Source organism: Notolepis coatsorum (assembly GCF_963971535.1).
Source record: "Notolepis coatsorum genome assembly, chromosome: 9".
Taxonomy (NCBI): Eukaryota; Metazoa; Chordata; class Actinopteri; order Aulopiformes; family Paralepididae; genus Notolepis; species Notolepis coatsorum.
Genome location: NC_140173.1, coordinates 68,224,257 through 68,240,826, shown reverse-complemented (window position 1 = coordinate 68,240,826; position 16,570 = coordinate 68,224,257). Strand labels below are relative to the sequence as shown.

Below are 16,570 nucleotides of genomic sequence, written 5' to 3'. Positions count from 1 at the left end.
ATCACTGCTCATATGTGACTCGGATCTATTTGAACAGCCATATGGAATCTGATCTCTTCAATTCTGATTTGGTCCTAAATCAGATACAGATCAGATTTTTAGCAATGTGACCTCAGTCTGAACAGTCATGCGACTTTTATGTCACTCTAGATTGACATTTGTCACAGTTTTTACATCCATCTTCTTTATTGTTTATTTGCAGTGGCCGGGGACTTGCTACGGGATGTGAGGTTTAGATGAGATTTGCTACGGGACGTGAAGTGGGCAGTGACTAAGACTGTTGCTACGGGACGTGAAGTGGGCAGTGACTAAGACTGTTGCTACGGGACGTGAAGTGGGCAGTGACTAAGACTGTTGCTACGGGACGTGAAGTGGGCAGTGACTAAGACTGTTGCTACGGGACGTGAAGTGGGCAGTGACTAAGACTGTTGCTACGGGACGTGAAGTGGGCAGTGACTTAGACTGTTGCTACGGGACGTGAAGTGGGCGGGGACTTAGACTGTTGCTACGGGACGTAAAGTGGGCGGGGACTTAGACTGTTGCTACGGGACGTGAAGTGGGCGGGGACTTAGACTGTTGCTACGGGACGTGAAGTGGGCGGGGACTTAGACTGTTGCTACGGGACGTGAAGTGGGCGGGGACTTAGACGGTTGCTACGGGACGTGAAGTGGGCGGGGACTAAGACTGTTGCTACGGGACGTAAAGTGGGCAGTGACTAAGACTGTTGCTACGGGACGTGAAGTGGGCGGGGACTTAGACTGTTGCTACGGGACGTGAAGTGGGCGGGGACTTAGACGGTTGCTACGGGACGTGAAGTGGGCAGTGACTAAGACTGTTGCTACGGGACGTGAAGTGGGCGGGGACTAAGACTGTTGCTACGGGACGTGAAGTGGGCGGGGACTTAGACTGTTGCTACGGGACGTGAAGTGGGCAGTGACTAAGACTGTTGCTACGGGACGTGAAGTGGGCAGTGACTTAGACTGTTGCTACGGGACGTGAAGTGGGCGGGGACTTAGACTGTTGCTACGGGACGTAAAGTGGGCGGGGACTTAGACTGTTGCTACGGGACGTGAAGTGGGCGGGGACTTAGACTGTTGCTACGGGACGTGAAGTGGGCGGGGACTTAGACTGTTGCTACGGGACGTGAAGTGGGCGGGGACTTAGACGGTTGCTACGGGACGTGAAGTGGGCGGGGACTAAGACTGTTGCTACGGGACGTAAAGTGGGCAGTGACTAAGACTGTTGCTACGGGACGTGAAGTGGGCGGGGACTTAGACTGTTGCTACGGGACGTGAAGTGGGCGGGGACTTAGACGGTTGCTACGGGACGTGAAGTGGGCAGTGACTAAGACTGTTGCTACGGGACGTGAAGTGGGCGGGGACTAAGACTGTTGCTACGGGACGTGAAGTGGGCGGGGACTTAGACGGTTGCTACGGGACGTGAAGTGGGCAGTGACTAAGACTGTTGCTACGGGACGTAAAGTGGGCGGGGACTTCGACGGTTGCTACGGGACGTGAAGTGGGCGGGGACTTAGACTGTTGCTACGGGACGTGAAGTGGGCGGGGACTTAGACGGTTGCTACGGGACGTGAAGTGGGCGGGGACTTAGACGGTTGCTACGGGACGTGAAGTGGGCGGGGACTTAGACGGTTGCTACGGGACGTGAAGTGGGCAGTGACTAAGACTGTTGCTACGGGACGTGAAGTGGGCGGGGACTTAGACTGTTGCTACGGGACGTGAAGTGGGCGGGGACTAAGACTGTTGCTACGGGACGTAAAGTGGGCGGGGACTTAGACTGTTGCTACGGGACGTGAAGTGGGCGGGGACTTAGACTGTTGCTACGGGACGTGAAGTGGGCGGGGACTTAGACGGTTGCTACGGGACGTGAAGTGGGCGGGGACTAAGACTGTTGCTACGGGACGTAAAGTGGGCAGTGACTAAGACTGTTGCTACGGGACGTGAAGTGGGCGGGGACTTAGACTGTTGCTACGGGACGTGAAGTGGGCGGGGACTTAGACTGTTGCTACGGGACGTAAAGTGGGCGGGGACTTAGACGGTTGCTATGGGACGTGAAGTGGGCGGGGACTTAGACTGTTGCTACGGGACGTGAAGTGGGCGGGGACTTAGACGGTTGCTACGGGACGTGAAGTGGGCGGGGACTAAGACTGTTGCTACGGGACGTGAAGTGGGCGGGGACTTAGACGGTTGCTACGGGACGTGAAGTGGGCAGTGACTAAGACTGTTGCTACGGGACGTAAAGTGGGCGGGGACTTCGGCGGTTGCTACGGGACGTGAAGTGGGCGGGGACTTAGACTGTTGCTACGGGACGTGAAGTGGGCGGGGACTTAGACGGTTGCTACGGGACGTGAAGTGGGCGGGGACTTAGACGGTTGCTACGGGACGTGAAGTGGGCGGGGACTTAGACGGTTGCTACGGGACGTGAAGTGGGCAGTGACTAAGACGGTTGCTACGGGACGTGAAGTGGGCGGGGACTTAGACTGTTGCTACGGGACGTGAAGTGGGCGGGGACTTAGACGGTTGCTACGGGACGTGAAGTGGGCGGGGACTTAGACGGTTGCTACGGGACGTGAAGTGGGCGGGGACTTAGACGGTTGCTACGGGACGTGAAGTGGGCGGGGACTAAGACTGTTGCTACGGGACGTGAAGTGGGCGGGGACTTAGACTGTTGCTACGGGACGTGAAGTGGGCGGGGACTTAGACGGTTGCTACGGGACGTGAAGTGGGCGGGGACTTAGACTGTTGCTACGGGACGTGAAGTGGGCGGGGACTTAGACGGTTGCTACGGGACGTGAAGTGGGCGGGGACTAAGACTGTTGCTACGGGACGTGAAGTGGGCGGGGACTTAGACTGTTGCTACGGGACGTGAAGTGGGCGGGGACTTAGACGGTTGCTACGGGACGTGAAGTGGGCGGGGACTTAGACGGTTGCTACGGGGTTAAGCCGCCCTCTGTTGAGCATCACTCTGGTCGACTGTGTGCGTTGACGGGTGGGTTTTGGGGTTAAAAGATGTTTTGGAAGTCCTGTCGTTGCAAGTGAACATCACAACATGGCGACTGGCATTCAAAGCAACAGTCTTAAGTCCCCGCCCACTTCACATCCCGTAGCAACCGTCTTAACTCCCCGCCCACTTCACATCCCGTAGCAACCGTCTTAACTCCCCGCCCACTTCACATCCCGTAGCAACCGTCTTAAGTCCCCGCCCACTTCACATCCCGTAGCAACCGTCTTAAGTCCCCGCCCACTTCACATCCCGTAGCAACCGTCTTAAGTCCCCGCCCACTTCACATCCCGTAGCAACCGTCTTAAGTCCCCGCCCACTTCACATCCCGTAGCAACCGTCTTAAGTCCCCGCCCACTTCACATCCCGTAGCAACCGGCTTAACTCCCCGCCCACTTCACATCCCGTAGCAACCGTCTTAAGTCCCCGCCCACTTCACATCCCGTAGCAACCGTCTTAAGTCCCCGCCCACTTCACATCCCGTAGCAACCGTCTTAAGTCCCCGCCCACTTCACATCCCGTAGCAACCGTCTTAAGTCCCCGCCCACTTCACATCCCATAGCAACCGTCTTAAGTCCCCGCCCACTTCACATCCCGTAGCAACCGTCTTAAGTCCCCGCCCACTTCACATCCCGTAGCAACCGTCTTAAGTCCCCGCCCACTTCACATCCCGTAGCAACCGTCTTAACTCCCCGCCCACTTCACATCCCGTAGCAACCGTCTTAAGTCCCCGCCCACTTCACATCCCGTAGCAACCGTCTTAAGTCCCCGCCCACTTCACATCCCGTAGCAACCGTCTTAAGTCCCCGCCCACTTCACATCCCGTAGCAACCGTCTTAAGTTTGGTCTGTTTTCCTCCACTGTTGACAAGACTTACCAATGTACACAGAATACAATTTAAATAATCTGCTGTCTACTGTTAGTCCTTGTGTTCTCAGTCAATCAACTAGAGAATGAAAACATGTCTCTAGTCTTAGTTTTAATTTGTTTACCTGTGGATCGCGGATTGAGACGTAAAGCGCTGTGTGTTTGTGCTCCCAGGTACAAGTGGCAGACTGAGCGGCAGCGCTACCACAGGGACCTGGAGCAGGACGAGGCCTTCATCGCAGTGGGAGAGTCTCTGAAGGACCTCATCCACCAGTCACAGAGCTCCGGCAGCGGCTCAGGACTCCCCCTGCTGGTAGGCCGGGTACACTGCACAGGGAGGGGTCACAGCCACACAGAGAGAGACGTATATCACACATCATTATGCTTACTTAATTGCATGAAACACACGCTGCGCGCTGAGAGTCCACACACATACACATGCACACATGTATTCTCATGCACACGCACACTGCTCAGGGAGGGGTCACATCTGCGTGCCAATGCACAGAGGCACACACACACGCCCCACACACACACACACACACACACACGGGAAAGCAAGTTGAATAGTTTGTTTCTGTTTGTTTGAGAGTATTCAGGACACAGTAAGTAAAGGCACAGTATTGTCACAGTGATGGGTGTTTGCATAGGGAGTAGGGATGGGTGTGAGTAATCCATTACTCCAATATTCGCCGTTCCTGTGGTTTTTGAGGGAGCTTTGTGTTTGTGCCTCTGAAACGGAAATCTCGCTCTGAAATCCTGCGAGGTGTGAGTTGTTGCAGGAAGACAACGCTGCCTGGTCAGCTGTGGAGCGTGAGAGCGTGACAGAGGAACGCTGTTGTGTAGAAAGCTAGCTTAGCGTTATTTAAAAGACAATAATAGCTGCTCATGTTTGTGCATTGTGCCAACAACATGTCGCCCACTTTGCGTAGCGTTCAATCAACGATACAGACATGCCGTTCCATGAGCAGAGAAACCTGCTGCAGACAGAGCGGAGGTAATGTCATTATTACAAATGATAACCGACTGATTTGACTATACGCATTAAGCATCAGGTATATTGCTGTGCACCGTTATGTCCGCAGAGCGAGACATAATCTAATCAGTAGTGTGTGTGTGACTTCACGCAATATGTCGTTATTACTGCTGCCATGCGCTTTAAGACACCTTCTAAAAATGTATTTCCCTAAACTACTCAAGTAATTCACGGTCCGTACTGGATCTGGGAAGACATTACTCTGCCGTCCCTAATAATAGGACGTTATGTTGGCAACTAGCCTGTCCTCTCTAATGAATTGGGTCTGGTTGGTCCGAGTCGCTGTGTCTGTTGTTCCCACGCTGAATGAGTTGCTTCCTGAAAGAGATGATGAACACATCTCTTCTAAGCACCAGATCAAGTCCTTCTGCGTGATTGCATATTATGGAAAACACAGTTTTACAGTCACGTCGATTCATGTCAACCAATGGATTAGTAGAATTTAGAATTAATTGAGTCCAGGACAGCCCTGTTTGCCACATTTGATTGGGGATTACAAGACTGTGCTTGTTTTCCTCCAGGGTTTAGTGTTGTAAAAACACAACGCACTAATATGGCTCTTATCAAATATATTTTTGAGGGTTTCTTGCATTTGAATGTTCTGCTGAGGTTTTCGAATGCGGGTGTTTGAATGTCTGCTGTGACGTCGTTTTCGGGGAGTCTGGTTACACTATCTATGTTAAATTATATTTATCTATTAATCGGATCATGATGGATTCAGTCGGTGTCTGTTTGCTTTGTCTAACTGCAGTGTTTGTTTAGTTTAGGTGTGTTATTTATTGTTTGTTTTTTACATGTTTACAAGCTGCTGCTGTGCAAAAGATAATTGGGATCTTAATAAAACAAAACAAATTGATTGTTTGATATTAACACATTCAGCGCCGGAGCTATATGGCGAATATAGGTATAGATGGCTACCGCTTTAATCAATGGGAGGACGGGGAGATTTGCGAGTGCTTAAAATATATCTTAAATTATGAGTTGCTTGCAGTCAACATGTACAAAACGGTTTGTTTTTTCATCTGTACATTTCAGTTTTATACCGTTTTGAATACGAGTATAGTTTTGGTTATTTCTAGTAATTCCAGAGAAAGACGCGATAATAGCCCTTTAGTGGAATACACAAAACACGTTGTAATTTTTTGGCTGATTTATGAATCGTTTTCAAATAAACGCTAGATGAAAATGAATGGAGATTGCTAATAAAAGAAATAACGATTAAAACCTCACTATACTCGTGATTGGCGCGCAAGCGTCGGCGAGTTAACCCGACTGTCATCGAGTCTGGCGTCCAATGTGTTAAGTATCTATGCAAATTTAATTATTATCTGCGGTTTCTTTCTATATTCTTCCCAGCTATAATTTTGCTCATAGATCACGAGAGAGCGACGAGGCCCATATTCCAGAGGTGTGATGTTGTTCCGACGGCCCGACTTACCCATGTGCTCTGCTCTCTCCCTCCAGGTGCAGCGGACCATCGCCAAGCAGATCCAGATGGTGCGTCAGATCGGCAAGGGCCGCTACGGAGAGGTGTGGCTGGGCCGCTGGCGGGGGGAGAAGGTGGCCGTGAAGGTCTTCTTCACCAGGGAGGAGGCCAGCTGGTTCAGAGAGACGGAGATCTACCAGACCGTGCTGATGAGACATGAAAATATACTAGGTAACTACTGATGAGACGTGAACATATACTAGGTACCTACTGATGACCTCCCACAGTGTACGTGTAGAACTGATCAGCGGTTGCTCCGCCCCCTCTCCTCCCACAGTGTAGAACTGATCAGCGGTTGCTCCGCCCCCTCTCCTCCCACAGTGTACATGTAGAACTGATCAGCGGTTGCTCCGCCCCCTCTCCTCCCACAGTGTAGAACTGATCAGCGGTTGCTCCGCCCCCTCTCCTCCCACAGTGTACGTGTAGAACTGATCAGCGGTTGCTCCGCCCCCTCTCCTCCCACAGTGTAGAACTGATCAGCGGTTGCTCCGCCCCCTCTCCTCCCACAGTGTACGTGTAGAACTGATCAGCGGTTGCTCCGCCCCCTCTCCTCCCACAGTGTAGAACTGATCAGCGGTTGCTCCGCCCCCTCTCCTCCCACAGTGTACGTGTAGAACTGATCAGCGGTTGCTCCGCCCCCCTCTCCTCCCACAGTGTATGTGTAGAACTGATCGGCGGTTGCTCCGCCCCCTCTCGTCCTACAGGCTTCATCGCTGCAGACATCAAGGGCACGGGGGCGTTCACCCAGCTCTTCCTCATCACAGACTACCACGAGAACGGCTCCCTGTACGACTACCTGAAGCTGACCACGCTGGACACGCAGGGCCTGCTGCGGCTCGCCTACTCTGCCGCCTGCGGCCTGTGCCACCTGCACACGGAGATCTACGGCACGCAGGGCAAGCCGGCCATCGCCCACCGAGACCTGAAGAGCAAGAACATCCTGATGAAGAAGAACGGCACCTGCTGCATCGCAGACCTGGGGCTGGCCGTCAAGTTCAACAGGTTGAGAAGCTAGTACTTATTCAGGATCTCATGTAGGGATGTCCGATATTATCGACCTACCGATATTATTGGCCGATATTGGCATTAAAATGTGATATCGGAAATGATCTGTATCGGTTTTTTACATTTATTTAACCTTTATTTACCCAGGCAAGCAAGTAAGAACAAATTCTGATTTTATTTATTGTCAAAAGTATGCGTAATGTTGTGTTAATTCCACAACAAGAGATGTAATGGGTAACGTTACATCCAGATAACGGATAACGTTACATCCAAACAGCCTGTTTGAAAATACTAGAATCCAACATAGTCCAGTGAAAACGCATCTTATTGCCGGTACCAGTTGCCTCTGGAGTGCTCTCCCGGCGGCGACTATACCACGGAGCGTGGAACAGAATATGTTACCTCCTCGCCCGGTTTGACTATAGTATTTTTATGATTTACCAAAAGTCCAATGTAGTCTGGTGAAAAACGCACGTTATCATCCATAAGTGTGATCGTTTTGTCCTCCTCATAATAATCTCAAAGTTCTCTCTCTCTACCACTGCTTGAGTGCTCTCGACTCCGGCGTGTGAGCCCCCCCCCCCCCCCCACTAAACTAGCCCAGTTCAAAAGGTAGGCGATACTGCCACCTATCGGGATTCGATCATCATTTCAATTCCAAGTCCCTCAGAGCTTCAGGGATCACACAACCTGACTGTTTAGTATAATATTAGATTAAAAAAAATTAGTATACTCGTTTGTGAACGCATAGCGTTCAATGAGTTAATGATAATCACTCGTTATTTGATTGCAATCACAAAAAAACTTTTTTTTCTCATATTTTTATATTCAGATAAAATTGTATTGCCTATATTTATTTATTTCTATTACCCTGCCCATACCTGTACCTCCCCTCCCCCATGCTGCTATGAAGCCCACATTTCCCCAAGAGGATCATTAACACTATGGGTGCCGGCCAGAAATCCGGAAAATGACTGTGGATTGCCAGCGCTATTTGTCTATGGAGAAATTCCCCTTCTTTGCAGGGCTATAACTTTTTAAATTCTATTGCTACATTGCCATTATTAGGGCCCATTCAAAGTCCTATATGTATTGTTCATTGTGTAGCAACGTTAAACTTTTTCATTCACATATTCATAGTAAAGTATGGTCTAATGTATAAGTATGTTTTCATCTCTTTCTGCAGCTTTCTCCAGAACGTGATATATAGCCCCAAATGCATTATATTGATGATGAAATACAGTTTGATGGCAATCGGGGCGATATAAAAAATTTCAATTGGACGTACTTCTAGAATGATCTACGTATGATCTGATGATGACCGGATGGGCGGGGGATCGTTTATAATTCCGTGGGCAGCGTTATATCATTCATCTAGTGTGGGTGATATGTTCATCATAACAGTTTATATGGAATACGATCAAAAATAACGCTGAATCTTACCGTATCCTCCTCGCGCCGTTGGGCGATGAGCGTGGAACAGTAATTTACCTATTATGGTATGTAGAAATATCGGGTCCATTTCCAGCTTGTATAATAGTATATATGTCCAAATCATGTTGTTTATCGAGTTATTGGCAATCGATCGCTATGTATTGTGTCGAGATCGAGTCCTGTGAGCCAAACAGAGTGCCCGGAAGTAATATGGTCGACCAGCACAACCTCCATAGCACTTCCTGTTTGGCGATTGCGCCGATCGGCCACCAGATGGCGCTCCTGAACCGCCAGAGAGCTCAGTGGGTCCTCCTGGTGGATCTCAGACCAGCGGAGGGGAAATATGAATCCGATCGCAGATTTTTGAAATATTGATATAAGGACGCTGTACAGCGTCCTCCGGCAACTTGAGCATGGCCGGGAATGACGCTTTAAAGCGTTTTCCGGCAGTCAAAGTGTTAAAAGAAAGTTAGGTTTAAGGTTATGGTTAGTTTAAGGCAGTGTTTCTCAAAGTGGGGGGCCTTGAGATTTATAAAAAAAAAAAAAAAAAAAATTGATTACAGAAAATTATCACTAAAGTGCTATCTGTTGCAGCTGCACTGTTCTACATGAAACTACCATTTCTCAAAATCTGAAAATCATTATTTAATAAAACACAGAAAAGGATCACCAAGTTACTCTGGATAAAAAAAACCTTTACAGACAACATTGAGACAAAGCTTCCTGACACATCTCCATCCAAACTCTTGGAAGAACTCTTTGAAATCTCATCTGATACCACCTAGAGAGCTAGTTTCAGAGTGTGGTGCTGAGTACCAAGTATCTCATCTCATGGCCCAACAAGTATCTCATGATGCAGCAGTTAAGGTGTTGATACCATTCAGCACCACATACAGTATCTGTGTGAAGCTGGCTTCTCATCCATGACAGCTCTGAAAACAAAATATAGGGCCAATTTGAAAGGTCACGATATTGGTGTTATTTCAATAAATTTAAACATGGCCCATTTCATGACTATTTTGTTGGGGCGAGGGGGGGGGGGGGGGGGCCCAAAATATTTTGGTCCGCCAAAGGGGGGCCTGACAGAAAAAGTTTGAGAAGCACTGGTTTAAGGTAACAGTGTGGTTTGGGTGAGGCTATCAGAAAAGTGTCTTGGTGTCTTGAAGTAAAGGCACTTCCTCCCATGTGAGCGTCCCGGGTTTGTTCCCCAGGAGAACATTTAAAAAGTTAAAAGAAATCGAATATGTAGAGGGCGGCTGGGTGGCGCAGCGGACATTGTGCTCGTCACCAACGCATGAGACACCGGGTTCGACTCCGTCTGTCAGCGTTGCCTCCGGCTTGGGCCGGCCGTCATACTAACTCAATTGGCAGAGTTAGGGGGTGGAAGTCGATGGGTGGTAATCTGGACGTTGTGGACAGCGACTCCTACAGGTCGGTTGGGGGACGCCTGCACAGCAGAGACAGGAAAATGGCGGGGGCAGTGTGAGCCTCCCACACGTTACACCACGCCAATGAGAGTCCACGCTGGCAGGTGAAAAGATGTGACAGGCTGCCTCCACGTGTATCGGAGGGGACACGTGATGCAAGGCTTCTATGCTCCCTACGACCGGCCAGTGGGGGGCATATGCAAGCAATGTTCAACAGGGGAGGGAAGAATTGGCACGGCTAAATTGGGATGGGAGAAAAATAGAAAAAGAGGAGAAAAAAATATATATATTTATGTCATATATGTACTTATCTAAATACGTCTATATATTACTTATTTGTCAAATGTACATATTGTACATCTTTGTAAATATGTCAATATGCTATTACATAACGTACAATATGTACTTTTCCCGTGGTGGATAAGTACTTTATTGAAATATTCCAAGTGGGATCGGGCTGGACTCTCCTAACCAACCCGTGTGTTGTTGTGTGTTTCCACCAGCGACACCAACGAGGTGGACATCCCTCTGAGCACGCGGGTGGGGACCCGGCGCTACATGGCCCCCGAGGTGCTGGACGAGAGCCTGGTGAAGAACCAGTTCCAGGCGTACATCATGGCCGACATCTACAGCTACGGCCTCGTCATCTGGGAGATGGCCCGGCGCTGCATCACCGGAGGTGGCTTTATGTTGGATTACATTAAAATGTGTTGTCATCATCACACAGCACGAGTACAGTACAACGAAAAAGAAGTTTGGCATACAACCAGAGTGTAAAGTGCAACAGTAATATACAATGTACAAGTGATTAAACTGGGTATAGAATAATATAAATTAGTACTACTGAGTAAAAACCCAGGAGTGATGTATTAGACTACAGCAGGTGGTTCACTACCACAGTAAACGGAACAGTCTCTAGGTGCCTGAACCACGGCGGTCAAACCCAACCAGTTTTTTATTTATTACACAAACCGTTCCATCCAACCGTTTCCTTATATGGTGTGGACTGGTGTGACTGGAGATGGACAACAACACACAGATATTCATCATCATGTTTTCATTACATCCAGGACATTAAATTGACTTCAGTGTATTATTCCATTCTTCATCTCCCCTGGATTGCTACTCTTGTGAGGTCCCAGTGTCCAAATAACAAAAACATAAATCACACACACGCTGGCACACACGGACGATAACAACGGCTTTATCGCCGATGCTGTGTGGCTGGAAGGCACGCACATGCACGTGCGCACACACACACACACGCGCGCACGCGCACACACACACACACACACACACACACACACACACACACACACACACACACACACACACACACACACACACACACACACACACACACACACACACACACACACACACACACACACACACACACACACACACGCGCGCACGCACACACACACACACAAAAACAGGATTGAAATGAAGTTGATTTCAGAAACCGCACCACAAATGTAATGTCGCTGGTTCCTTGCTCCTCTCTCTCTGACGCTTGTGTTGTTCAGACCGCTGCCCTCCTCTCCAGGCGTACAACGACACCACAGTGGAAATGAGCCTCGGAGCCTGATGTGATTATGGCCCTGATCGTTACTTATGTGCACGGGGCGTGTCCCGGCTAGATGTCCTCATTTAGTCAATAAATACATTGTGCCGGTGGGGACCAGGCAGCAGCCTCTACCGGTTATAAAACCTCTTAATGTAAGGCCTCGGTTATACAGTACACAGATTTATTAATATGTGTTATATTATACATGTATCGTGTTTCATTTTGTATATTATATTTCAGATGTAGATTATATCCTTCTATATACCTACTTATGCTCCGGCTTATAATCCATAAAATGAAACCACCACAGTCAGGACAGCTGAAACCACCACAGTCAGGACAGCTGAAACCACCACAGTCAGGACAGATGAAACCACCACAGTCAGGACAGCTGAAACCATCACAGTCAGGACAGCTGAAACCACCACAGTCAGGACAGATGAAACCATCACAGTCAGGACAGCTGAAACCACCACAGTCAGGACAGCTGAAACCACCACAGTCAGGACAGATGAAACCACCACAGTCAGGACAGCTGAAACCATCACAGTCAGGACGCATGAATATTTTAGGCAACCAACTTGTGTTTAGCGTTTCTCTGATTGGCCAATACGCCCATGTGACCACGGCAGCGCGAGAGAGCTGCAGCGCGGAAATAGGCTGTCTATTGCCTCGCGCTGCAGCGCGGAAATAGGCTGTCTATTGCCATTCTCTAAGACAAACTCTAACCTTAACCAGCTCCTTAACAGCGCCTAAACTTAACCCTTCTAACTAGGGCTGCAACTAATGACTAATTTGGTAGTCGACTAATCTGCCGATTATTTTTTCGATTAGTCGACTAATCGAAAACCAATGTAAACAACAACAAACAACAACAACAAAAAAACAAAAAAAAAAGGATTTTTTTTTTTAAATTACCTATCTTTGTGAAAGTGGCTTCTCAGCTCTGGTCCAGCTGAATACAGAGCAGAGGAACAGATTGGACATTGAGCATGACCTCAGAGTTGCTTGTCTACCATCACCCCAGACTTTGAGACTCTTGTCAGGACCAAACAACAACATCATAACATGATGATCCCATAGCAAATTAAAATAATGACTCATGAAACATTTGAATTTGGATCTTTAAGCCACTTTAAATGAAAATGTATTTGAAGAACAATACAGCAATCACTCATAACAAGATAAATAAATTAAATAATACAAATTAAAGTGGAAGTGTACTTTAAATAACTTTTGTTTGCTGTGTGTGAGAGGAGTCCGTGTGTGTGTATGTGTGTGTGTCTTACTCTGATCGCTGTGTGAGTGAGAGGAGTGTGTGTACTGTGTAATTTGTGTGTGTGTCTTACTCTGATCGCTGTGTGAGTGAGAGGTGTGTACTGTGTAATTTGTGTATGTGTGTGTGTCTTACTCTGATCGCTGTGTGTGAGTGAGAGGAGTGTGAATGTGTGTGTGTCTTACTCTGATCGCTGTGTGTGAGAGAGGAGTGTGAATGTGTGTGTGTCTTACTCTGATCGCTGTGTGTGAGAGAGGAGTGTGAATGTGTGTGTGTCTTACTCTGATCGCTGTGTGTGAGTGAGAGGAGTGTGTATGTGTGTGTGTCTTACTCTGATCGCTGTGTGTGAGTGAGAGGAGTGTGTATGTGTGTGTCTTACTCTGATCGCTGTGTGTGAGTGAGAGGAGTACGTGTGTAATGTATTGTGTGTCTAGTCTGATCATCATCTCCTGCAGGGGAACAATGTTTTCAATGTCCAAAATTTGCTATGGGATCATCATGTTATGATGTTGTCTGGAACCCTGAGAAGCCACTCTCACAAAGATAGGTAGTGCAAAAAAAAAAAAAAAAAAAAAATTTTTTTAATGACTAATCGACGCAACAATTTCTCGTCGACGATTTTTTTATAATCGACATCGTCGATTATGTCGACTAATCGTTGCAGCCCTACTTCTAACCTTAAGCAACTCCGAAACAATGCCTAACCTTAACCAACTCCGAAACAATGCCTAAACTTAACCGGCGAAAGAATGCACGTTAAAAAATATTGCCATTCTCTAAGACAAACTCTAACCTTAACCAGCTCCTTAACAGCGCCTAAACGTAACCCTTCTAACCTTAAGCAACTCCGAAACAATGCCTAACCTTAACCAACTCCGAAACAATGCTTAAAGTTATGCCTAAACTTAACGGCGAAAGAATGCGAATGCACGTTTAAAAAAAAAACTAAAAAAATTGAAGGGAATCGAACTTGCCAGCAACGGGCCGTAGGATCCACAGCAATGCAGCGCTGCCAATTGAGCTAGTTCTGGATAGTAAAAAAGGGCGGATTACTGCTACATAATGCTGCCGCAACGGAGCTCCGCTCTGCTGCTGCCGCGGGGGCGTGGCTAGACGCAAGTTGGGCGTGGTTAGACACAAGTTGGTTGCCTTTAATATTTAGGCAGTCAGGACAGCTGAAACCACCACAGTCAGGACAGCTGAAACCACCACAGTCAGGACAGCCGAAACCACCACAGTCAGGACAGCTGAAACCACCACAGTCAGGACAGCCGAAACCACCACAGTCAGGACAGCTGAAACCACCACAGTCAGGACAGCTGAAACCACCACAGTCAGGACAGCTGAAACCACCACAGTCAGGACAGCTGAAACCACCACAGTCAGGACAGCTGAAACCACCAGTCAGGAGAGCTGAAACCACCAGTCAGGACAGCTGAAACCATCACAGTCAGGACAGCTGAAACCACCACAGTCAGGACAGCTGAAACCACCACAGTCAGGACAGCTGAAACCACCACAGTCAGGACAGCTGAAACCACCACAGTCAGGACAGCTGAAACCACCAGTCAGGAGAGCTGAAACCACCAGTCAGGACAGCTGAAACCATCACAGTCAGGACAGCTGAAACCACCACAGTCAGGACAGCTGAAACATCACAGTCAGGACAGCTGAAACCATCAGGCAGGACAGCCGAAACCACCACAGTCAGGACAGCTGAAACCATCACAGTCAGGACAGCTGAAACCATGACAGTCAGGACAGCTGAAACCATCAGGCAGGACAGCCGAAACCACCACAGTCAGGACAGCTGAAACCATCACAGTCAGGACAGCTGAAACCATCACAGTCAGGACAGCTGAAACCATCACAGTCAGGACAGCTGAAACCACCACATTCAGGACAGCTGAAACCACCACATTCAGGACAGCTGAAGACTCTTCCCTCAGACCCTTCCTGTTGTTAAGACATGTGTTCTTCCTCTGTGCGACCCAGGCATTGTGGAGGACTACCAGTTGCCCTACCATGAGATGGTGCCCTCTGACCCCTCCTACGAGGACATGCTGGAGGTGGTGTGTGTCAAAGGACTGCGTCCCACTGTCTCCAACCGCTGGAACAGTGACGAGGTGAGAGGACTTAAAAAATGTATATATATATATATCATGCCAGTTAGGATACCTTGTGTATACTGCACCTTGTGTATACTGTTTACTTTTACTCTTACTCATATTCATATTCATATAAAAAAAAAAGTATTGCCCATATGTATTGAGAGTAACGTATAATATAACCGATAGGGCATACAGACTCTCATCTGCACCTTTGTTTACGTTATTTAATTTTTCTCATATTTTTTATATTCAGAGTTAATTATATTGTTTACATTGTTTTATTTTTTCTCTATCTATATTCAGATCTACATTTTATTTTTATTTTTTTTATGTTTCTTTGTGTTTTATTTTTTTATTTTTTAAACATAACATACATTTACATTTAGTCATTTAGCTGACGCTTTTATCCAAAGCGACTTACATGTTCTGTACGACAAGCCATCAGGAAGGGCACAACTCTATCAGCTGAGCAACAATGTTCATCAAAGTGTTGAGTGCTACAGTGTAGGTTAGTTTATTAGGACAAGTGCATGACAGTACGGTTAGTTAGGGTTAGATTTTTTTTTTTTTTTTTTTTTTTTTATTCAGATAATGGTTGAAGAAGTGCGTCTTTAGTCGATGGCGAAAGATTGGACGTATTGGACGTACCATAAAATTAGACATACAAGCATTAACAGTACACATCCAATGAAATCATTCAGATCTAATTCTATTAGGGCTGGGCGATATGACCAAAAACGTTATCGCGATAAAATTATAAACGGGCTATTAATAGACTTGTTTTTCTGCTGTGAATGTCTCGAGTTGATGTCGTCATCAGTCCGCGCACGTTAGCAGTTAGCCAGAGCGAGCAGTACTGTGTATCCCATGACAATGTACTAGTAAATATCCCTAAAATACTCTGTTCCGCCACAATACATTGCAACGACGTCCACCATATACCACACACTACTATAACCGTGGCATCAGAATTCACGCCACACACATACTCGGCACGTAAATATATAAAAACAGCGCCGTGCAAGCTAGTTATCCTAGCCAGCTTCGTTTACAAGCGATGTATTCCATGACAATGTACTAGTAAATATCCCTAAAATACTCTGTTCCGCCACAATACATTGCAACGACGTCCACCGTATACCACACACTACTATAACCGTGGCATCAGAATTCACGCCACACACATACTCGGCACGTAAATATAATTTATATATTTACATTAAATAGCGCCGTGCAAGCTAAGTATCCTAGCAGCCTTGAGTCCTGAGCTGTGGTGCGTAAGGACGTCATCACGTAACGTTGGTTGTTGTTAGTGAGTGTGCTGAGCCGAGGCTGAACGG

At 47.7% G+C, this 16,570-nt stretch overlaps 1 protein-coding gene across 1 annotated transcript in view; it reads left to right on the top strand.

Annotated features, from left to right (window-relative positions):
• The window catches only part of bmpr1aa (bone morphogenetic protein receptor, type IAa), a 192,912-nt gene that overhangs the window by 168,317 nt on the left and 8,025 nt on the right, over positions 1-16,570 (top strand). Inside the window, exons 8-12 of the mRNA XM_084322085.1 lie at positions 4,060-4,198; positions 6,386-6,578; positions 7,112-7,409; positions 10,777-10,952; positions 15,115-15,245. Coding sequence (XP_084178211.1) covers positions 4,060-4,198; positions 6,386-6,578; positions 7,112-7,409; positions 10,777-10,952; positions 15,115-15,245 — 937 coding nt within the window. The remainder of the gene's footprint in view (positions 1-4,059; positions 4,199-6,385; positions 6,579-7,111; positions 7,410-10,776; positions 10,953-15,114; positions 15,246-16,570) is intronic.